At 42.3% G+C, this 23,949-nt stretch overlaps 2 protein-coding genes and 1 long non-coding RNA gene across 4 annotated transcripts in view; all 3 read left to right on the top strand.

The window, feature by feature from the left end:
* Positions 1–651: 651 nt before the first annotated feature.
* Positions 652–13,706, top strand: ska1 (spindle and kinetochore associated complex subunit 1). 2 transcript variants are annotated; one of them, XM_015340268.2, is made up of 7 exons: positions 652–751; positions 1,973–2,084; positions 2,530–2,654; positions 4,804–4,901; positions 6,137–6,271; positions 11,331–11,500; positions 12,332–13,706. In XM_015340268.2, exons 1-7 carry the CDS (start codon positions 674–676, stop codon positions 12,478–12,480), a joined length of 867 nt encoding a protein of 288 aa, XP_015195754.1. In that variant the 5' UTR covers positions 652–673; the 3' UTR covers positions 12,481–13,706. The 2 variants fall into 2 exon arrangements, with proteins under 2 accessions (XP_015195754.1, XP_015195755.1); XM_015340269.2 differs by having other exon boundaries at positions 700–776.
* A 3,697-nt stretch (positions 13,707–17,403) lies between these two features.
* Positions 17,404–20,032, top strand: LOC107076544 (uncharacterized). The gene is made up of 3 exons (XR_001477757.2): positions 17,404–17,576; positions 18,644–18,745; positions 19,247–20,032. It is a non-coding gene; the product is annotated as an uncharacterized lncRNA (long non-coding RNA).
* Positions 20,033–22,156: 2,124 nt separating this feature from the next.
* mapk4 (mitogen-activated protein kinase 4) overlaps positions 22,157–23,949 on the top strand; it is a 28,272-nt gene continuing 26,479 nt past the window's right edge. The window contains exon 1 of the mRNA XM_006627270.3: positions 22,157–22,647. The gene's annotated coding sequence lies outside the window, so the exon portion shown is untranslated. The remainder of the gene's footprint in view (positions 22,648–23,949) is intronic.

Raw genomic sequence — 23,949 nt, 5'->3', positions numbered from 1 at the left:
CACATTATATAACTTAAGCTCAGCCGGCAAGACCCCAGTTGAGCGACACTGGAGACCCGGATTCGCGCCCATTGCAGTTGAGGGACGAACAGGGGTGGGAGCGGCGAGGGCACAAGCCCGAAAACCCGAATCCGTTACATTATTAAGATAACCATGTTATACTTCATGTATGTCAATAAATGTATTTCTGGAAATAAAAGCAAATTATTGACCAATCTAGAGAGTTTTTATAATGCTGGTAAAGTGCATCGTAATCATGATAATTAACTAAATGATGATGACAATATTTATGCCAGGGACTTTACAGGTGGTATTTTTTATAATTCACCTGGCATACTTTCAGTTTTTGATTTATAGTAATGAATTCACATTTTTATATGCATGTTTGGTGCGAGAAATCCTGTACAGATCAGTGCTGGACATTTGTTGTTAGTAACAACTGATATTAAAAAAAACAAACATTTGTACATACACATTTTCCAAATAAAGACTAGTTTAGATGCATTTATTTTTTTCAGAGTCTTAAAAAATAACCTTTACACTGGAAACAGAACTGACGATGAGAGACTTTTTATTCATGAAGCTACATTTGCGGTCGAAACGGGTTTCTGTTCTAAACTACACTTCCCGATGAGCTTCTCTCCGTCTCGCGAGATGACGATTGGGTGGCGGGATGAGAGAGAAGTTTGAAATGTGGACGAGAAGCGGAGCGGAGGGGAGTGCCGGCGCCGTCACTGTTCGGGTCCAGACGGTCTGTTTTTGTAAATATTATATAAGTAAGATGTCTTCAGATCGAAGTCTACGGCTTGCTTATGTTGGGTTTGAATTATTAAAATAGAAGCAAACATGAAATTATCAAAAACGCGTGAACTATATACACAAGAGCGCTTGTATATTAAATGTTAGCACTATATATGTGTACAAAATCATGATTACAATTAAAATTAAGTACGGAGTATTTTGAAGAATAAGGATTGCTGTGTGTCTGCGATTTATGTCTAGCTGGTTCTACCTGTGCTGTGGTTGTTTTGTCTTTGTGAAATATCCTCCACTAATCTTGCTTACAGACCCCAAAACGCTTATCAACCCCGTTAGTGGTCCTTTCCTCAACGAGGTTTCGTTTTCGAAGGCTACAGTTTGCTTTTAGCAATGATTTAGCTCTGGTCCTCTAAAACAAACCAGGAAATAATCGGTTGCTTCGATTCTCTGTAGTGATCTTTGAGTTTAAACGTCGGTTTAATGGCGACGTTTAAAATCATGATGGTGTTATACAGGGCTCAGCTCGTTAGCTGCAATGTAACTATATGGCTAATTGTGAATTGATCACAACCGTGCACGGAATTTGACGCAGCCCCGAAGTTTAAAACAAAGGACTATCGGCAAATAATCGGCAAACAGATCGAATCGACCTTCGTCTCGAATTTGTATGTTTAAGGATTTGTAGCAAGGTATATTCATTATAGATTTCTAAAGTCCTTTGTCCTGTTAGGTTCTGTACAGAGACAAATAGCCAGATTTTTACTTGGCCTTTTGAAATGTTACACAATTTCAAACTACAGGAGTTAAATCTCTCAAATCTTCAGAACAGTAGATTACAAAATAATTTGAAAAAAAAAACTACTGAACCCTTTTGTCCCTGCCCAATTGTTTAATTCAGATTACTTCATTGACCAGAGGGTATAAGTGGAAAAATAAAGGAGAACTGTGATTATATACGGAAAACATTCTTCTTCCTTACGTGAAGTGTACTTCTTTACATAAAGAGTGGGTTATTGAGAGTCTGTGTGGGATCCTTTAAGAATTATCTGACTGAGGTGCTCAGATAAAAGACGTGTAAACAATACTTATAGCCTTGCTGGTGATGTTCTAGTGAATATTTTTATTGAGCAAGATTTGAATTTAATTATTAGATGGAATTACCTGTGTTATTTACTGTATGTGTCTTTGTACTGTTTTTTTTTGTCTTTGACAGAAACAACAACAGGCAGCTTTAACAATGGATTCTTGTGACCTGGGAGAATTGACTCAGCATATAAACAACAAAATATCATGCATCAGGAAGATGATTGAGCTCCGGACCGTTGGTACGGTGCGGACGGGTTTTCAAAATGGTGATTCAAAACTGATTTAAGACCAGCCACTATGTGACTTGCTCTGTCACTGCATCACAAGCTTCTTAAACAAAGCTGTGTCCTATTTTGTGTTAGAAGTGGGGAAAAAAAACCTTTAGCTTCAAAACCTTTCTCAGAATTTCTCTGTTTCTAATATACTAGAATGATACACTGGCCCTCCAGGGCTTGGACTGGACAAACCTGGTTTCGTGGCTCAGTAATGCTACTTGTCCACAGTAGGTACTAACTGAGGATCACTGGTCCTCGTTAACATGGAAAAACAGCCGAGCAAATGCGGTCTGACAGTGTAGGGGGCAGAATGTCAATGTCTTTTAAACACAGCGAAATCTTTTTCTGTCGAGGTCTTTTATTCATTTGAATGCAGCTACCTTTTTTGTTCTCTCTTTTCCTTCCTCAGTGAATGATCCCCATAAAAGAAGTATTCTCCAGAAAGTGGCCCAGGATGTTCTCACAATAAATATGCTCTTAGACCAGTTTGAAAAACACCTCGCCCAGCAGAAGGAGATGCTGAAGACCCTTAAGGTTTGATACTGACTGATAGCCGGATGTGTTGTTTCTGTCCCGCCTGGGCTGCGTGTTTTGTCAATTTTCAGTGCAATTGCATTCCATTTCCTGTTCCCATAGAGCCTCACAGTCTGCCCGCAGCCCTGCAGTGAGTGCAGAAATGGAAAGTGAGGAGAGGTGCTGGACAGCAGCAGGACAGGCCACTGCCTCCTGTCTTCCTATGACAAAGCCGCGCTCGTGTGCCGGCTCTGCTCCTCCGGCGCTGCGCAGTGGGGCGCTGTAGATCCGTTTACTGCCTGCTTTCAAACATACATGAAGTGATGATAAACTAAGCAACTTGCAAACGTGTATTGGGAAAAGGCCCTGGGATTGACCTTGTGTCGTCTCCTGAATATCTGGCGCTCCTCTACGCGTGTTGAGGGGTGCTGTCTCTTACCACCCCTTAGCTTGTTTTGGGTCTTTTTTCGAACTGCAGACAAAATGGAGCCCTGTGGTGTCAGTGATCTGGCGGGTGCACAAGCAGAAGCTCAGACTTCTGTAGCTCCCGGACAAGGCAGTGTTAGACATTGGTCACCGCGGTCATTTCCATATGGCTGTTTTTCTAGCTGTATGCCTGAGACTGTGAGGTACCATGTTCCTCTGCACCTGCCAGGCCCCCTTTTAATAGAAATTCCTCCATCTCCTTGAGGGAGGTCTCCCGTGTGAGGCGCAGGTGGGGTTCTACTGTGCAGGCGGGTTTGTGTCGGATTTTGTTTAAAGGAACCCGTAGAGATGTGAATAATTCTGACCCTCATGTTTCCTGGGATTAAATTATATCAAATACAACTTTGCTCTGTGCAGCACTGTTGCAATTACAGTACAACATTTTTGACAATTTTGAAGCAAGACCGGTTATCCGATCTGTAATGCATTCCATTATCAATTGTAATACATTGTTTTCTGTTCCTATTTCACGCGTGGTATGAATAAATCTGTGGATGGTTTCTGCCTTAGAGTTTATTGCCATACCCTGTTTGTTCTGTGATGTCCAAAACAAAAATGAATCACAAATAAATAACCAGCAGAGGGCTCTGTCTTATTAAAAATAAATGGAGACGAATGCACAGCAGATAAGGCACTCTGTCTTATTCATTCATTAAAATTCCCAACAAAAACAAACCATTATTGAAAAAGATGAGTCAGTTGAGAACGAGTTGTCATTGACGATAATGACCTGGGGACCTTTTTTCACAGCAGGGTATTGTGGTGGGGCTATCTGAGCAAAGGTCTTTGCTCAAGGGTATGACTGTACTGACCCAACTGGAACTTGAACCCCAAGATCAGAGCTGCTCACTGCTGCCTCATATTAATTAAATCGTTGTAGTAAATTTCTAGAGTGCCCTACATTAAACAAGCTTCCCTTTTCCTCTAGCAAGCTCATTTAAATTCCGACCACACTTCTTTGACATTCTCATTTGTCAGAGTTTTGGCTGGATCAGTGTGCTGGACCTGAAGTGAAATATGGAAGAGAATTTTTTTTTCCCTTGCCAGTAAATGGATCTTTGGAGGCCGAATCCAGAGTTTCACAGGGGTTACGTAATGCACCCTAACCTCAGGGCATAACCACACGCTCATGGGCTGACTCTTCCAAATTCTTACCGCAGGGTTCAGATGAAACTGAAGGGAAGAGAATGCTGAGGATGCAAAAGAGATGGATCTGACCAGAAACACTTATTATATTATACTATATACTGTACTATATTATATTATAAGCCCTAAATTTGCCAGTGACACACTAAGTTTTCAGCTAGGACTGTTTTTTATTCTCTTTAAATGATTTTTTTGCTCATAAAAGTCTGTAAATGCTCACGGCCTGTATCCAGTGCGATTCCCAGTATCGTACATCTCTCACTGCTAATCTGATAACATCAGCTGCACGTGAGCAGCATTTTATTAAAAACATTGTGGACAGACCTTGCAGACGCATGAAAACATGCCCTGATGGCAGAAAGTGATTGAAGCATCGTATGGGTTTTAAATTGGCGATTGAAGAGCTCTGCTGCCGGGAAAACTAGAAGACTCCCACAGGCCACAGCCAGAAATCAGAGTCCCTCATGAATGGAATGCTTTCTTTGATTCTTTGAACATAATTTCTCTAATTGCTGATTTAACGTCTCTCGTCCTGCAGGAGGTAGAGGAATCCTTTAAGGAGGACGTGAAGGAGGCCGAACACCTCTCACAGAACATCCCTCCACACATGCCGAGGAAAACCTCAGTCACTGCAAGGTCAGCCCTCCCCACCTTTTCAGAGAACGGTGCCCCCTTTGACAGTTTACAACCGGTAGCTCAGTTCAGAAAGTAAATCGGCATGTTCAGGGACATGGGACACAGGGACCGTGAGGTGATTTCAGTCAAATTCCCAGCTCCTCTACTGTAGTCAGCTGGCTTTGAGTAAGTGGACTCTTTGAGCAATCAGCGCTGTGCCGGGCCCTGCGGTATAATTACTCCTCAGTCCCGCTGGGCCGCAAGCCTGTTCCCTGGCCTCTCGCACATCTGCTGCCAGCGCCCTGTGCGGCCCCAGCGCTGAGGCAGCGGAACAAGGCCAGCTCTCCGTTCCCCGTTCCTGCAGCCCTGCCGCAGTGCTGTCGTCGGCATTCCCGCTGCCGGCGTGCTCCCGGAGAAGCGAGGTGCCATATGGAACCGTTGGAATGAAGAGGAGATCCCAGCTGAGCCTCCTACTGCTCGGCTCCCTCGTGCCCGTAGCTCACATGTTGATCTGCATGCGACGGACTCATTCAGAGGGAACCGCAGGCACGCGGGTTTCTCGTTGGTCCCGCGCGTGTAAAAGGAGAGCTCGATAACCCCCGTGTTCTTGCAGGGAGTTGATCGATGCTGTGCGCGGAAACAGCTTGTGTTTTTCAGTCTCTGAAAGCAGCTGCAGAAGGTATTTTACCCCTTGCAGTCCTGGTAATGCAGACTGGGATGGGCTGCAAAAGCTACCACTGCTTATCAGCAGCCATTTCTCTCGTGGGGCTTTGTCACTTTCGGACTGAATTGGTCCAGGTGTTGGCCACTGTAACGCCTCATGTTTACTGTGGGATTCAGGTAGACTTTTTTGTGACCACCTGTAGTAACTCTGGGTATTTATTTAGCTGTCTCAGGCCCACAGGATATGTAGGACAGGTGAATGTTTGTGAGGCCGTGAACAGAGATATCCATTTTAATTGGCTTTTCCTTAATATGACATTTATGGTAGCACAGGAAGTGATCTTGGCTCTGTCCAAGGTAGAGAAGTAGTCAGTAACGCCTGTGCTTCAGAGTTTAGTGAGAGCGCTACTCTCTGCTCAGATCTCCAGGGACCTTCGTAATACACTCGGCTGAAATCTACACCAAACTGCGCTGTGACATTTCGCGGCCCTACAATACCACCTTTTCTCAAAGCATTCTTGCGTTGCATGCGCAGTAATGACCTCCTTTGCCTCAGGTGCCCCATGTCAAGAGCTCTCCCTCTTGTGTCCTAGTGTCACCGAGGTGAAATCGGAAAAGGATCCTGACACCAGACCAGTCCCTGAGCAAGAGCCCGTCAGAAAGCCCTCTAAATGTGTAATCAAGGAAATGGAGTTCGTCACCTTGGCAGAGTTTGAGAGTATTCCACAGTAAGTATTTTTGTACTATGGCCCTCATCAGGTGTCCAGCAGGCCACACAGGGAGTGCCTTCTTCCCTCCCTGATTGGGCACGTTTGTGAAGACGGGCAACTCACTGGAGGGGCTGAGCAGTGAAATGTGTACTGTTGTATTTAAACTTCTGCACTGCAAAAAGGTGCTCTTTTTGCAGCTACATAAAAAGTCTTTAATGAAGTAGTCTTCAGGCTTTTTATGATCAAGAACCAAAGCCAGTGATCCAATCCACTGTTAAATATAAATATAAGTAGCAGGATGTCTTAAGAACTGAAGCTGTTTTTTAGCCTGACAGAACAGGATATTCTTTTCAGCCCAGGGGTGTCTCTGCACATCACCATCTTTTTTGTAACATGGCGACCAGATGTGTGTGCAGAATTGTACAAGCTACAACCTGGTTCACAGGTTGTGCATTCATAACATAACATTGATTTAACTTAAATCATTTTCTTTTAGCTGTATATCCTGATATGGTTTGCCTTTTTGTTGAATCCCCCAATCTGCCCCAGTTATCCTGATTATCCGTGAGCCTCTTCCTCACTTTGTAGTGAGACAGTGTGGAGCAGTGGCTGACTGAGGGCTTTTGGAGCAAACCCCTGACTATTTCCTTTCTTTTCTGAGATGTGGCCAGGAAAATCGCTATTCTCCCTCGGGCTACAGTTAAATCTTTTAGGTTCGGCTACGGGCTTCTTCCCACTGAAGACCACATTAGGAGTGCAGGTGGTAGGAGGAACGATCCTCTTTGATCAACAGAGGGCTGGTTTCGTGTTGCTGTTGCATAAATATTGATCAGTTCATCCAACACTGCTCCAGTTCCCTTGCAGAGTGACTGTGAAGTTAAACACATTTTTGGGTAATGTGTTGGTTAAAGAAACAGCTTGCTGGCCAACTGGCTTTTAAAAGCAAGACTGTTTTCTTTTTTCAGATTTCAGCTATAACACATCGATTAGATGAAGGTTTTATTTTGATTGACCCCAAACCTAGGTTGCCAAGTGTTTGCTCTGGTTATACAACAGATACAGCAGTTTCTCCCAAAGGCCTGCCTCTACATACATCTGTAAAATTGTCGAGTTAAATTTAGTAATGCTGTACGCAATCAATGATAAGCGTTTAGGTTTGTGTGGATTCTAGAGGTTTGAGGATGGAGAACGAAATAGCTCTTAGTATCTGTTGTAACAAAACAAGTTTGGAATGAAACAATCTTTTACTGTTATATTTTTATTATCTTTTTAGGACAAAGAGGCTTCTGATTAAACCTGTTTATACAGATTGTAGAAACAATTGGATGTGGATCAAAATGGCACTTTACATTAAGCAATATCTAGTCTTTTTGGGGGTCACATTTTGATTTTGCTGTTTTTCCAAATTTGGGAAATTTGATGCTAAGTGTGAGCAACATTGGTGGAACTTGTTTATGCTTAGCTTTGGATCAGAGCCTGAATCATTAATACAGCATTTCCAGAAACATCAGATACTTTCCCAAATGTTTTATAATACCTTGTCTTTGGGTGCTGTAGACATGTTTTTATGTCTTGAATGTGTATAAAACTGTTAAAAATAAAGCACAGCGTACTTAAGAGAAATCACTAGACTACACATTTAAAATACAGTACTGCAGATACAGCACAGTACCGGACACATTCCTTCAGCTGGTTTAATGCAAAATACAGTGCATTGCATTTATTACAATACCTGTTTAAAGAGAAATCAGTTTTTTTTATATACTGGACTTAAGCCTTTCATCACATTATAACCAAAAAATGTTGGAATCCAGGTTACTGGTCTTCAAGTACTCAGTGATCTTTCATATTCCTGCTTTAGTGCGATTCAGTTCAGTTATTCTTTTTCTACAAACATGTCTGTTGGTAAGCGATTTGGAAGGTGCTATATTGATACTTCTCTCCCTGGGCTCTGTAGGTAAGGCTGTGGCTGGGGAAATGACAAAACTTTCTACAAAGTTTTTTGTTTTTACACCTTAAAGGACTGTTTCCCTCTCTTTGCCTGAAATGGAAAGGTTTTCCCAGCCTGTCTTTGCACAAGCCTAATCAATAATGTAATTTGCTGAATTTTATAATGATTTTCTTTTGGAGGAATGTGTGAATGGTAAAGTCTTTGTGAGGTTATTTAATATAATTATACAACCGTATAGTGAGGACCAGTTTGGTTTTTGATCATTATACAGTATGTCTAGATTAAATAAGTCTGCCTTAACATCAGACTGGCAGGTGTAAAGTGCAAAACCTGTTAAATCAAATTTAGTTTTTCAACATAGAAGTGAGATTAATTCCCATGATAGGAAATATCTCCGCAGGTGGCATTGTATATATGCTAAATGGTAAAGGTTCCAGCACAAACCCATGGGGAACAGCCTGAATAACTGGGACATCCTCAGATTTACAACAGCCAAGATTTACTAATTGGCTTCTGTTAGCCAAATAGGAGCCAAACCAGCAAACGGTTTATCAGCAGCCCCTATATGATTTTCCAAGCAATCCAGGATGAAGGCTGTGGATTAACAGTATTAGGAGCACAGTTAAGACCTGATAGAGAAGAATGCCTCAGAGTTCAACACCATATCATAACCTACCTCAGCAAGTGCAGTTTCTGTACCATCTCTGTGTACACCCTAAAGGAAGGTCTCGGATAGCTCGTTAGATAATACTAGGTCTTATTTTAGCTACAAGCTTAGTCACGTAACCAGCATCCATAGCCGTAAAATAAAGAGAAAGTGAAGCCCGTGAGAGCAGGAGTAGGCGTAGTTAAAATTAATAAAAAAGGTGAGACCAGTTGTTTATTATAAATAGTCTGCATTTAGATGTGAAATAACTGCATTAATGTGTTATGTTGTAGAACTATTAACTGGTTTGAGCCGTTTATCCATGGTGTAGACGTGCCTGTGGGACTGTTGTGACAGCTCCCCATAAGACTGGCACACAGTGAGGACCTGAGTGGTTTAAGAGCAGGCTGTAGAAGAGCAGTTAGCCTGTTTCTCACGTTTCCCACACATAATATGACCTCTTTGTAACCTTTCCTACATCATTTACAGTGAGTATCTAGACCTGTAGGTCGTAGCACCGTTTCTGTGTGGTTCTCCGCAGGTGTCGAGGAGCTATAGGAGCCTTAATAGGGATGTTCAGTCTGCAGGCTTGTAATTGAATGCATTTGCACTTTTCATGTACATTCATTACGAGGAATTTGATTTTATGCTTTAGTCCTCCACCTGGGCTAAAGTGTGTTGTGAGGATATCCATAGTTTCCTAACAAAATAGGTAGATTGCACATATCCAAATGCCTGTGTTCACAAATATATAGACATTTCAATCTGAAACAATTCAGTGAAAAATAGTCGTACAATGGAGCTAGAAAAATAATGTCCTGTGGCACAACCTGTGTTCTTGTCTTGCTCATTTGTTTGCTTGCAGCTTATTGATCCAGGAGCACATTGAGCTGGTTCTTGAAGCTTCGCCAGTGAGTCCCTGTCAGCAGTATGACTGGGCAGTTTGTTCCTGAAGTGTGTGAGGAGACGTCTCTCGTTTACATGCCTGAATAGGCCAGTCCTTGTGTCCCCTTGTTAAACCAGGCCCCTAGTTTGACGCACAGGCAGAAAACAGGCTTTTGCTCTGTGTGTTTTTCTGTTGTGAAGTTTCTGTCGACACCCTACGCTGACAGGCTGAGAGAACTGAACATGGGGTCTTAAAAACAGAGAAGAGAAGGAACAGCTCTTCCCACGGTGGATGAGATCTTCAGATCAATTAACTTCGAACTACCAAACACACTAGATAGACCAATCCTCTCGTAACCTTTCTTACATTCTTATGTGACTTTAAATACTTGAATCAGATAACCTCCTTTGTTTAAGACATTAAAATCAATCAGAGACTCCGTCCCTTTTTGGTTCAACATGTCTTTATATCCAGTACTGTTCTTTGAACTCTTCTGTGCACCAAAATTCTTGAGGAACAAAATGGAACATTAGTTTTAATGCTTTGAGTGTTTAAAAACTGCACCATTGCGGTTTTTGTGTTCTGTTTATAAACTGCCCTTTTATCCTATTGGATGCTTTTTTGACTTTGCATACAGCTTTGTTTGGTACTGCTAAGAGCTGTAAATTATCCTTTTAATTATGCAATTCAGTGCCAAACTCAATGCAGAATGGGTGTGCAAAGTTTAACTAAATCAATAAAAAGGAAAGGCTTTCTTAGTCAGTTGTTTCATTTTGAATGGGAAGTAAAGAATTACCTCACACTCCCATCTCTTAGCTTAAAGGAAAAAGCATTTTTCACTACAATACTCCATTTGTTTTGTTTGCGTTCATTTGATGAAACTTCACCTTCTGCGACTTCTGCAGTGTCCTCTTTCTGTCACAGTCCCAGGATTTGTCTGCAGGCTTACCTCTATAATCAGTGCTTTATTTCCGCAATCAGCTACCAGGCCTTCCCAGGGCCATTACATAAACAGGGCTGATGATATGGATTAAATACCAGGACAGAGTGTTCCTAATGAAAAATGGTTACTAATCATGTTAAAGGAAATCTGGTGACACACTTGAACTAGTGGGATTATTTCTTTATTTAAAGTGTCAGACATAAGCAGTAGACTGTGCTCAGAGGCCTTTTGCTTCCAAGTTGCTAGGAAGAAGGTTTTTTCTTGGAACAAGACCATTTCTATCCTGACAGTGAAACAAGTGGGAATCCGATTAAGAGGGGATGTGGCCCACTTAATTGAAAAGGCAATATTTTGTTAGTTTTCTTCCATATACACTTTTGTTGGGCCCTAATCCTGCATTACTCCACAATGGGCATCAGTGTGTGCACCCTGTGACATTCACAGGCCAAGTCAGTGATGTTCTGCCTCAGCTAGTGTTATCGCTAAGAAAAATGTCATAAATGCTTAAGCTTCCTTTATACCCCTTATACTTTACTGTTGTGGAGGACCAGACTTGAACTACCAAACAAAGCTTGGAGCCAATTTTCTTCCTTGTTCACCTGAGAGTCTCCTCTCTTCAGCTGTGTTTTAACACCTTTTTTAACTTTTCAGATACATGAAAGGACGCATGACATACGACCAGCTGAACGGTGTGATTGAGGAAATCAACAAAGCAGTGACAAGTAAATACAAGATTCTGCACCAGCCTCTAAAATCCATGAGCAACGCCTCAAGGAAACTGTACCAGAGGTTTAAGGACGAGGAGACCAAGGGCACTAAAGGTAATGTAGTTACAGAGGAGTCGAACTAAGAAGGCAAATGTGATTCTTTCAAATGCTGCTCTGATTTGAGGAGAGTGATGAGTTTTGTCGTAAGATGACCTCAATTAAAGGTTTGTGATTAGTCATAGATATTTAAAATATCATGAGGAATTGCCACCTCAGTGAAGGTGTTTAGATGTGCAAATAAACAGTATGTGGGATGCTCAGTAAAATATGCTGCAGTTTACTCATTAGAAATGGACAAATGCAACTAAAACATCCCAAGCTGCCTCTCTGTACAGTGTGAAATCTGCTTTGAGCTGGGAATAATGTGAATCTTACAGCACACTAGTAAGATCTCATTTTGGGCATTGTGCTGGATTTTGTTTTCCATACCACAAGAACAAGATGTCAAGGATATCACCACCACAAAGAGTTCATCCAGATTAATATCTGTGACCTGCACAGAGGATTTAAAGGCTTGATTCCCTTGGGTCTTGAAGGGGGAATAATAAGAGTGGACTTAACACAACTTAGTATTCTAAATCCTGCAAGAACTGGCAGTCAACGCAAAGGACAACTTGAGAATCAATCATGAGTCAAGGTCCCAGGGACACAACTGGTCAGTTAAGAGGAGGTGCATTTAAGACTAAATAAGAGATCAAATGAACTGTAGGTGTGATGGGAAAAATCTTTCCTTCAACAGTCAGCTAGATGAGAATTTTAGTTCAGTTAGCTGCGCACGGCTCGTGAGACTAATGGCTTGCTCTTGATCTGTCACCTGTTTTCTCGATTCCCGGAGAAGTGCCCCTGGGCAGAGGGGGTTGATCCTCCTTGTTTGTGACGTTGCAGGGCTGTTTTTCATCGTGGACACTGACATCAGGGAGTTCACCTCCATGAACGTGGGCAAGCGCTTCATGAGCATGCTGAACGTGCTGCGGCACTGCCAGCGGCTGCGCGAGCTCCGCGGAGGGGGCGTCACCCGCTACGTGCTGCTCTGAGCGCAGCCGGCCCCCCCAGCCAGCGCCCTGACCCAGACCGGCACGCGACGTCTCGCCCCAGAGGCTGAACGGGGAGGAGCCCTCATTAGGGGCAGCAAGAAAGCCAGCTGTGAGACGAAGACCTTCCTGCACAACTTGGCTCCTCTTTTCTGAATTTTCGTTTCTGCAGTACCAGCTCTTTGTCCCAGCATCAGTAATCCAGTAATAACAATGACATGTACGAGTCCAAACCCCGCAGTGAAATGGAGGGGAAGGGCTGATTCCTGCCTGCCTCTGCCCTGACGGCAGTCTGAGTTTTTCTTTTTGTGTTTTGTATGATTAGGACGTTTTTTTTCCCCCCAGTGGCTACTGATATCTGCATGACGTTGACATTAACGCTTCCCCTGAGTTCGTCACCTCTGCCATCACGAGCTAGTTCTCCAGCATCCCCACTGTGCCCATGGCCGTTAAACATCCCTGCTACCACCGTCATTACCAGAGATGTCAGATTTTTGCTGGACTTTTTAGGTAGTGTAGTACTCCTTGTTCTAACTTTTTTTTCCCCATTTACAAGATACATCTCCAAGCCTGGCATCTTCTTGTTGGCTTGCTGAGTGAGTGGGAGTTGTGAGTGGCACTCAGTGCAGTGGAAGCCAGCTCTGATGGCCGAACAGAGTCCGGGCATCTATTTCAGCCCAGGCTGGCTGCTTATATCAGGTGGAGGAAAATCAGGCCCTTTGATGGAAATAGGGCTGAGGAGAGTGCAGTTACCTGTCCCTCATGAGCTGGTGTGTTAGCTTCTTGGTACTCCTCATGGATGGTAAGTGCAGAGACGTGGTTAAAAATGGCGCTTTAGTCGAGTGAAGAGAGTTGTTGGGACAGTAAATGCCAGCTGTCTCTGTAGGACCGGCCTCAGGGTGGGGACGGGCCTCAGATTGGGGACCATATATAAGTTTCTCCCACGGGCCTGAAATCGTGCTGCTTTGCTCTGACACAGACTGAACTTGGTTCAGTTTGTCCGGAGATACATGTAGGCTTTTCTTTGCTACACACCCTGTTTTACCTTTTGTTTCAGTTTCTTTCAAAGATTTGTTCTTTGAAGCGAGACTCTACAGTGTCAAAATCAGCAAACTGAACAGATGAATCGTAAAATGTTCATAATGGTCAGTCGTGCTAATGTTTTATACTAATCAATAAAATGTGTTTTACCTTAGATACATTAAATATTTTAAATCATTCCAAAAAAATTGAATGGCTGTTTTTATTGTGAAAGTTAGAAAATCTTCATCTCAGATTTCAGTTTCTATTTTCTGCTTCACTGGATGGATGGTGCATTCATTTATGATATTTACACGGACTGTGCTTTCACTTTTTTAATACCTTTAAAAAAGCCATTCCAGTGTACCACTGCCAATGGAAAGATAAGAGTCTTTGAATATGCAATCTGAGCTTTTTATCATTTTCTTCTGCAAGAGAAGATGATCGTTTCCAATAAACATTTGTTAAAAAATCACTGCGAATGGTTATCGAAGACAGTGGTGTTGAATCAGCAGATGGACATTCTGGTAGGAACTCTCAGAGCTAAGTTGGCTCACCAGCACCGTGTTCCTGTCAAACCAGCTGGAAGAAAGATTTGTTCTTATGTTTAATAGCCTTGTCCGAAATAAAATACTTGATGTGAAAAAATTGAGACCAGCATGAAAGCGTGTTTGAAAGTCTGTTGGTTTTATCCATATCACAGTTAAACAGTAACAAAAGTTTAAACATCTTAATTGCTAAGTGTACATGGGTGGCTATGAAGCTGGGTTCTTAAATAAATGTTTAAACCCTTTTTACACCATAGGTTTCATTTAGGGAAGACCAATTTGGGAAATTTAAACCTATGTATAAACTTTTTCATAAAGACAAATTTTTAGAGATTTTATTGTCACATTCTTCTTTGGAGGTGATTCCCAAGATATTTTATATGTTAACATTTTCAGCGCATTTCTACATCTTAAAGAGTTTATCAAAGACAAGAAACATTTAAACATCAAGAACAACAAACCAGAAGCTTGTGATAATCTTTTAACTGCATCTTTGCTGTTGGGATCACTGATCACTCACTAAAGGAGATTGTTCCATCGGTACTGGAAATTCCTCCATTTGTTGTTCTAACCCCAGTTAAGGGTTCTCGTGTACAGTAGGTTTCAAATGGGGAGCAGTGATCAAGGTCCTGGAGTCTTAACCGGAAGGTTGGGGGATCAAATTCCTAGGGAGACACTGCTGTTGTCCCCTTCAGCTAGGCATCCCACTCACTTTTATTGAGAAACAAACCTTTTTTTGAAAATAAAATGTGCCCAAAATACTTAACTTCAATTGAGTCCTATTACTTCAATTAAGGAGAGTTTAAGGCAAAAGGTTAATGATATTGTTAATGATTAAAATTCATTAACACTACTCTGTAGAGCCAACAGTGAACCGATTTCTTATCATTCTATTTGGAATTAATTAAAATACTTGAGATATCTGCCTCCCCATTGAACATACAGTGCTGTATTCTGTGACTTCAAAGACAGTCATCAGATTTGTTAAAGAACTACCAACAGAGCACACAGCACTAACAAAGAGGTGCTTTTGTCTGAAAGTAGCAGGATATGTCGTACACATCTGAGTTTGTTCTGTAACTGAAATAATGTACTAGTGTTAATATTGTTTCAAACAGTGATCAGTTTAAGTTCTCCTCAAAAACCTGTTTCAGTAAGTGCAAAAGATTTTATATGGTTCTAACAATCGATTTGGTAGAACAGTCGATGTCCTTCTGTAGAGAAGCCTAATAATTATATTGATGACACTGCAGATGGGATATTAATCTGTTCAGAAAAGAATGCGTCTGATGTGAAGCTGAGAAAAACTGTTACTTTTATTGTGATAATGACTTTTCAGATACTCCAGTATTGGAGCATGCTGGCACACTAAGCAGAAGTGACTTCAGAGGTGATGCAGAGTAGAGGAGTGCGATGCTTAGCCCACCTCCTATAACCTCTGCCTGCAGACACCCACATGCTTGCTGTGTGGAGTATGAAGTGGTAGTTTGAAGATCTGAACTCAACAGCAATCAGAAAAAGACTGCAGTGTTCTTCATAACAAAGCAAAACGCTTGTTAAGAAGCACATGGTGTTTCTCATCATTTTTTGCCTCCAGAACTACATTCCCTTCCCCTATTCTGAAGGTTTTAAAATTTAAAAGGATTTTCAAATTAAATTTAGCAAGAAAGTGTTAAGTAGGTTTCGAGTGTGCTTTTTAGTTGTTTACTAGATGATGTAATCAGCAGAATTTGTAGCGGTCCCGTTTCCAGTATACTTGGTAAAGTAGTCAAATTCACTCGTGATCCCAAAATAAGAGGAACAGCATATGCTGGAGATTCTGCAAATAAAATTAAAATAGAAAAGACTAGGCAAAAATGTGTTAAATCACATTTAATGTAGACAAGTGCAGGATTGTGTGCAGGTAGCAGAAATATAAATTATAGATATAAGATGAGAAAATCTTAAGTATGTGTGTTGACACTTGATTTAAAGCTTCTAGACAATGTAGAGAAGTAATACAGCGAACATGTTACAGTGTATAGTACAAAGTATGGGGTTTCAGTCAAGGAAGGTTATGTCAGTGTTATGTTAAGGAAAGAGGGTGGCTGGTGCAATATCATACTCCAATGACATCCTCCTCATCCTCATCCAAGGGTGGATCTGAAGCAGGGGATATCTCTCTCATCACTGGTGCCAGCTTTCTCTGGCAGGGGTAGTCTGGAGTCAGATCCAGGCAGCGCGATATAAATTCTGTCCCTTCAAGAGGCGAAGGGCCAACACCCAACACCAGGGAGCTGTCGTGACAGGATAAGCAGTAGGGCTGCGAAGTACTGATGCAGGTGCTGTTGCCTTGTTTGTGACTTAATACCAGTAACACTAGAGACTGTTTCCACACAGAAATAAAGAGATCAGGTGAAAGCTGAGATCCTGTCATTCTCATTGAAATAAAAGGAAATGGGTTAAATTGGAAGTCTGGTGTGAATAATGGCGGATGTGCCTTATGAATTATTCCTTACAGAAAATGAAACGGGAAAATAGCTGGATATTCGAAGTTCCATTTTCAACAAAATATTAAGTGTGTTTTGCTTCAATTTATGCTTCTGAGAGTTGGCTCAAAGACGCACACTTTTGTCCTTAAACATAGGAATGCAGGAAATATATTGAATTCTTTGGTTTTATACCTATATTGGGAAAAAGTGGTCTCCTAAAAAAAATAGTTAAAAGTATTATTCAATCATGCAGCTTCGTCACCCTCTTTAAAGTCCACTTCTTTGTCTCTCTTGTCTTGTGAGCTGTTAAAAACAAATTTGAGTGCCAATATCTGAAGAACCAGGGAAAAAAAAACTAAAGGAAGCCTTTCTGCCCATCTAGCGTGTTTGGTAGTTAGTAGTTAATTGATCCAAGGATCTCATCCAGACGTGTCTTGAAAGAAGTCAACGAGATGGCTTCAATCAATTTGGCTTCAACCGCACGGCTGAGCAGCTTGTCCCACACTCCCACAGTCCCTTTTGTGAAGACGTCCCTCCTGATCTCAATTTTAAATGCACTTTCCTGTAATTTCCACTCATGTCCTCCAGTTCGTGTTTCCTTGCTCATTCGGTGGAACAGGAACCAAAACCTGCCGTCAGAAAGTGTTTAGAAAGACTGCTTACGGATTCCTGGGGTGGAAAGCTGGCATTCCTGGCAGCAAGTGACTTTCACATTTGTCCTGCAGTCGCCTCCCCCAGGGATTGTACTAATCCCTGCGCTGTGAGAGGTGACAAAGCCCCTGAGCTGACTAGCCCCAACGTTAATCTAGCATTTAGTGTCATTAAATACTTTTGGACGGTCTGCAGTTTTCTGTGCCATTGTGCAGACAGGCATAGATCTGATTTTAGCAGCGGTGGTGCGTGCGTGCTCCGTGGGATATGATGTAACACGAATCGCTCCCTAGATTTCGTTTGCTGATGTCCTGAGCTCAAAATCCAACCAAAGCCACAGATGCAGGGCATGCAGGACAGAGATGCTTGGTGGTTAACTCTCGTGCTACTGGACTGAATTCTCTGTCAGGTCAGTGCTATTTAAAGTGTGGCAAAGAGAACAGAATTAAGGCAGCAGTTTTGAGTGATGGTTCAGATTCTGGGACACGGCTGTGGTACCCTTGAGCAAGGTGCTTCACTCGAATAGATCACCTTGAGCAATTCACTATCAATCTTTTTTGAACCAAAAATATCACCTGTTAAAAGAAAAGTGTTATGGTTTTGTTTCTACAATAACAGGAGTCCTACAGTATATGCTGTGAACCTCCCATACAGTACAGACTGCTGGACCAGCTTTCATCAAATGTTCAATTATCTTCTGAATCACCTTCAAATGCAAAATCATATCTGTACATCTGTACATATCTGTCCTCAAATCGCAAGTGAGCCATCTTGGCTGATGAAAGAACCCTGAGAAACAGCTATTTTGACCATATGAGGCAGCTTAATGCATAAATGTGAGCGTATTCTGCCTATGGGCACTTCCTGTTTCTTAGCAACATGTAGATAGAAAGGCTTTGCATGAGGTGAGATATACTGTATGTAAGCAGCAGGCAATGAGGAGATTTCTCTTTCCTGTTGTAACAGAAACGGCTGCCAAGACTCTATCACAACACCTACACTCTCTATTAGCCTGTCGCTCTTGTAATTACAGCTCTCTTCACATCCAGGTGCTCCTGCATCAGCCTGTAGCACAGCTGGGGAGGAACTTTAGACCTGTCAGAGGAGGACCAGTCAGGAGTTGTCTATTTGGGGGTTAACTAGTCACAGGTTGACCAGTCGGGGGTTAACTAGTCACAGGGTGATCTGTCAGGGGTGCCCCAGTCACAGACTAACCTGTTTTGGTCCTCGGCAGAAACCTAATCTTTTCCAGGAGCTTTTCTGACTAACACAAAGGCCCATCAAGACTAGGCAGGCTATTTTTAAATGGACAGGGAGAATACTGTTGAATTAGTATCAGGATATTCTCCCGGAGAGCAGTTCTGCGGAAGTAGGGGTTAGGAGAGCTGAGTTGCTGTTCAGGGACCGTTCTGGAAAACGGTTTGTGGTCGGTCCTAGTTGACATTGCTAATCTGTGAGTTTGAAAAATTTCCACAGGCACCCCTCACTCTGTGGAGAGGTTAGGTGAATGACCCAAGAACAGGCTGGACTTGCCTGGAGCAGAGTATTGTAAAGAATACACGCTGGACAGCAGTTAAAGTAAGTTTAAAATGGGAATCATCGCTTGGCACTTAACTAGTTAGAAAATATATAGCATTACATAACGTAGCATACATTACGTAACATTACATGTGTACAAACAACAAATATCTGAGATATTTATACATTATTTTTTTTCAGTGTTAGTACTTTAGAATTCCTTATTTAACGGAAAAATGTGCCTTTGACAGCTTAAAAAAGAAAAAATCAAATCTAGTCCTTGAATCTCAGCATTGCCCTGCGATTAATAAAATTAGCATCACAAGCTGATTTCACAAATTGCGTCACCTTTGGTCTAAAACACAGGTCACACAGATCCCACTGGGAAGGTTTTCTCTGTGTGTGCTGCCTGGAGAACTGTCTGGAGTTTGTGGTTTGTGTTGTCAATTTTATCCTGATTTGTAAAAGAAGCTATATGAATGTAAACACAGTCCAGTCGGGAGAACCTGTTTCATCAACTATTTATGAGTGACTGAAGCTCATATTTTAATTACTTTTTAGGTTTTTGGCTTCACTTGTTATAGTGGCTGTATCCATAAATTCATCTGCTGGATGGGGAGCAGAGAGGGGTAAAGAGAGAGGGACACAGCCTACCCTCTTACTGAATGAAGCTCTCAAGTCAGTGGAACCTGAGAAAAGAAGATTGTAAGCACAATGAAACAGCAACTTGGTAAACTGAAAAATTTTTGCTATTCATGGAATGTGCTTGCCAAGTTAATAATTATCAATCACGTTTCTGGCTGATGAAACTTAAAAATGGTATGTTAGCAGTATGATAAGTTTAAATGAGTCTTTTCTCCGGAGTCAGGTGTATGAGTGGTATTATGTGCATTCCTTTGTCTGAGTCTCTTGCATTCATAATAAAAACAACCCCATCACTGTACAGCAGCCCTCAAGTGTTTGTATACCAGATTGTGAGATGAAGCTCATATACAGTAGCTCATGGATCTTAGGGTCACAACAAATACAGTAAAAACAGAGAAATTGTAACACTAGCTTACTCGCTTGGTCCAGAACAGAATCCTTAACAAAACTCCTCTAATAAAAACAAAATTGATCTTCCAGCTTGAAAATAAGGCCAATGAGAACAGGAAGAGTGTAACTGCATATATACTGCAATGGAAAACACCAACCTCAGGAACAGTTCAAGAGAAAAACCCCACTCTTAAAAATATTTGGCAAAATATGGGGATGCAATTCAAGGAGAAAAACACCATAATTTATTGACTCATGTGAAGGTGCATTTAATTGTGTGCTTTCAATGGAAGGCAGAATGCTTTTTGTCACTCTATTTGGTATTTCATATGCACCTGCTCCAGGCATTTAGTAACACAACATTAGCCTTTACACAGAGCACTTCGGTTTCAAAACCTGCTGCAGAGTAAGTTGCAGAAGTATTCTCGTGATGCCCTGCACTGTGCACTTACAGTAAATGACATTAGAGCTGGAATTCAGTTGCATTTCCTTTGGAAAAGATCAATAAAACAAAACATATTGAGTAAACATGGAAACCCTGCTTGGATTAAACACTTTCATGAAAATATGTGCAGGTATTTTTATGGATCGAGCAAATCCCCTTGTGTTCGTAGAGGGCTCTCTTACATGTGAATCAATTGTGTCTATACAGTCTTTTTTAAAAACCAGCACGTACATGTATTCTGGTTGCTAAGGAATTGGTTGCAATGCTTACAGCTGCGTAATTCAGTTTTATTTTCTCATAAAACTTAACCGCGTGGTTTCTGGGAGGGTCCTGCCTTGTTGGAGTGAAGGGTGACTTTGAGGCCGAACAGAAGAGCAATTGGCAGTTATTTCTGTGATCAGAGCAACGCTACATAACTGGGGATACAACAGCACATCTTCTCCCCTTATCTTAACGCAGACTTGCAACAGGGGAATTTTTTGCAGCGTTATGTAATCCCATTCTGTGAACTGTCAAGGCAAATTAGTGTGCATTCAGCAACCAAGACTCCAGCTGACATTCATTAAAAGCAGAAATATTTAGGGACCGAAGAATTATGGGAATTCTAAAGGATGAAAAGGTTCTTGACTTCTCAGACTCTTTTTTAATAATTCCCCCAATCCAAAAGCATGACAAACACCGAACCCAAAGCATCGGGATTCCCTGATTGGAAAGTCACTCTTCCTGGTGAGGAAACCAGTCCTGGAAGTACGGAGCGCAAGGCAGGGCAGAGAGCTCAGGAGCGCTCTCACTCTGGACAGGACATCACTCCACCACAGGGCAAGGGAGAAAGGGGCAACTAGCTGATCAAACGCATCCTTGAGACAGAAAATTTTTAAAAACACACACTGGGTGGGGAACCTGCAAACTCCTCAAAACAGTTCTGAGGCCAGAATGAAAGCCTCCATGATTCTGACCACCAAAATCCAACGTGTTTCATGTAGGCATTTACTTTAAAACTTTCTTCTGTATCTCTTAGGTGAATTAGCTGCATCGGCAATATCCAGTTTAGAGGTAATGATCTGAGCCTCACAAGCTGTTTTAACTTATGGCTTTCATTTTTCCGCCGAAAACGTTGTGTGGACTCGGCTTGCACCCCGCCTTCTCTACCACCCTACAAGAGGAAATCTAAAATAAAGTGGAAGCCCTTGTGTGCTCTGTGAACGAGCACTACCCGGTTTCATTCACCGTGTATGTCAAGTGCTTATTTCCGTGTAGATGATCAAGTGTGCGAGAAAGCAATTTTCTGCCCCTGCTCAAAACATTCTGAGCTGACTAGAGGAAAGTGGATGTCTGTTGCTCGTTGCCACTCATCTCGTAGCCGAAACGAAGTGGACTCCTTCTGTCCTGTTCTGCGGTCGCTGGATTGTGCGCTCATAAATCACTTATTGAGACTGATCTCAAATGAGTCCGCTGTGTCATAGCACATCTCTTTACCCGCCTCGAGTGAAATACAGGTGTATATTTTATTTTTGTCGTTTTTAAAGTCCTTTAAGATAAATTAGGGTATTTACGGACGGATAAAGGACTGCAAATACATTTTCTATTACAATTGAGTAATTGCTTAACACGATTGTGTTATTTTCTGTTCCAGCCTGTCTACCGATAGATAGCCTCTCCGATCGTCCCTGGCGGCGGTTTCAGAACGACACCAGAGGGGGGCGCACTGGGGGAAGAAGCGTGCAGGTGTTACCCCTGTGGCTTTTTAAGGCACGATACCACAGGTTAAAGGCAACATACCAGTGGGGAGAGACAGCATTTCTTTCACAAAATAAAATAAATATTGGCACCCGTCGTACTAGACTGAGAGCCTAACTAGATTCTTCTGGAGAGTCAACCGAATTTACTGTGAATTTCCAAAGAAGAAACAAAAGACTGAACTGCATTTTGCGTGGGGATTAAGATTTGGTTCTTAAAAGTACTTCTTTTTCATTCATTTCGTTCATTCATCGGTGAAGGGCCAGTGTCGTTCATGCACACCCCGTCGATAAATAGCACCTGCTTTCCAACTCCGCGTTAGGTGAATCTAGCGTTCCCGCTGCCCTGTGCACCGTGTGCAGTTGCTTGAGTCACTGACAAAAGGCTCTGCTATTTCAGGAGGCACCGTGCAAGCGTCCAGCATGGTGGACCCGAGACAGGAGCGGAGCAAGCGGCTCGGGAATGGGGCGCCAAGAGAAGAGCTCAGCGCTGCGGCCGCGGCAGGTTAGCAGGTGGCCGCAGGCTGATCGACGGGCTTCACGCTGACGTCACCGCCGTGGGGGCTGAGCTCTCGCAGAGGAGTTCCGAGCAGGGGGGGGGGGAGTGCGAAGCGAGATCTGGAGCTGAGCAGGTTTTGCGCTATCGATGACATTGTCTGTTTTTAAAGATAACCCAGATTAATTCCTCGCAGGACAATGATGAGCATATCGCTGGTTTAGAACGGACCAGGCGCCCTGTGCTCCAGGTATGTATATGTATAATTTTGCAAGATTGTGTTACTTTCTGTGCACAGTCTGCGGTAATTGTAGTGTTAAAGGGCTTTCTTTCTCTTCTAAGTGCCGCTTCTGTGCGTGTTCTGTGATGGTGGGCTTCTTCAGACATGGACAGAAAAATAAAAAGGGGTTGAATTCCGAGCAACGCTGTGTGACCGGTACAGGAGCACAGGATACGCGCAACTTGTGCAGCAATTTCATAGTGTCTTTTAGAAAATATCGTCTTCCCGTTAGGGTAATGTGTCAAAGCCTTTTATCCTGTAACGGATAGCACAGTGTTGCAATTTGCACAAAGGGTACAATTCGCATCGCACGTAGTAGCGTTCGTTTAAGTTGATAAATGTCGTTATTTCTCGTCAATGTTGTGTTTGCGTCTTTCCAGTCAGCGAAAATACGTTAAAGGAGATCCCTCTTCAATATTACATGGCATATGCATTGTTTATGTGGTTGAGTCATGTCTGTCTGTTAAATATATTCGATCACAGTTTCATTCAATCGAGTCAACATTGGCTTTAAGGCATTATATAACGGTAAAGATAATAACACTTGCCATTCGCCATACGGATATGCATAATTTATTAAGTCTCTGTCCTGTGTTTACAGAGACGGTTCTTTCTCTCACTTTTCAGAGTTCGTGCAGTCACAGCAATACAAACAAAGCCCGTTATGAACTATGTCACAGCAATGACGCTGAGCCCATCCTTCCTATAGAATTAGCGACTGTTTTGTATGGAGAAGAGAGGCGCCCGTGGACTGGAAAGCCGAACAGGACTGAGCGAGAATTGTCCTGAAGTAACCTGCTCGGCGTCCGGGAATATTCGAGTTGATTTTACAGAAGCCGCACTTCGCTGTTTTAATTGCTTGTCCTGCTTCACCTATTCATATGAGCATAATGCAATATATATGCACCTAGATGCTGTAGCTACAGCACCGCGGTCTCTTGATTTTCTGTATTTAACGGCTCTGGTCTAGTTGCGACCCGAAGGGATGTTCAGCTCTGTCTGTACAGGCTTTGCAACGTAAAAATCAAAGGTGCGTTATGATGCCAAATCACAGCGACAACTTTCTTTATAGACCTGTTCATGAATTCCTATTAGAAATCACTTTCTCGCAGTGGCTATCTGATTACCTGTTATGCTTTCTTGTACGTGCCGAGAAAGTATTTAGGTCCAGGAGTGTAAAAACAGATACTGTACGTGTTATATCGTTTTTTCCCCTATCCATTCTCAATGAGCACCTCGCCTAACATGAATCAGTGGCCAGTGGAAGTGACT

Source organism: Lepisosteus oculatus, chromosome 3 (assembly GCF_040954835.1).
Source record: "Lepisosteus oculatus isolate fLepOcu1 chromosome 3, fLepOcu1.hap2, whole genome shotgun sequence".
Taxonomy (NCBI): Eukaryota; Metazoa; Chordata; class Actinopteri; order Semionotiformes; family Lepisosteidae; genus Lepisosteus; species Lepisosteus oculatus.
This window is presented reverse-complemented; position numbering and strand designations above follow the sequence as displayed.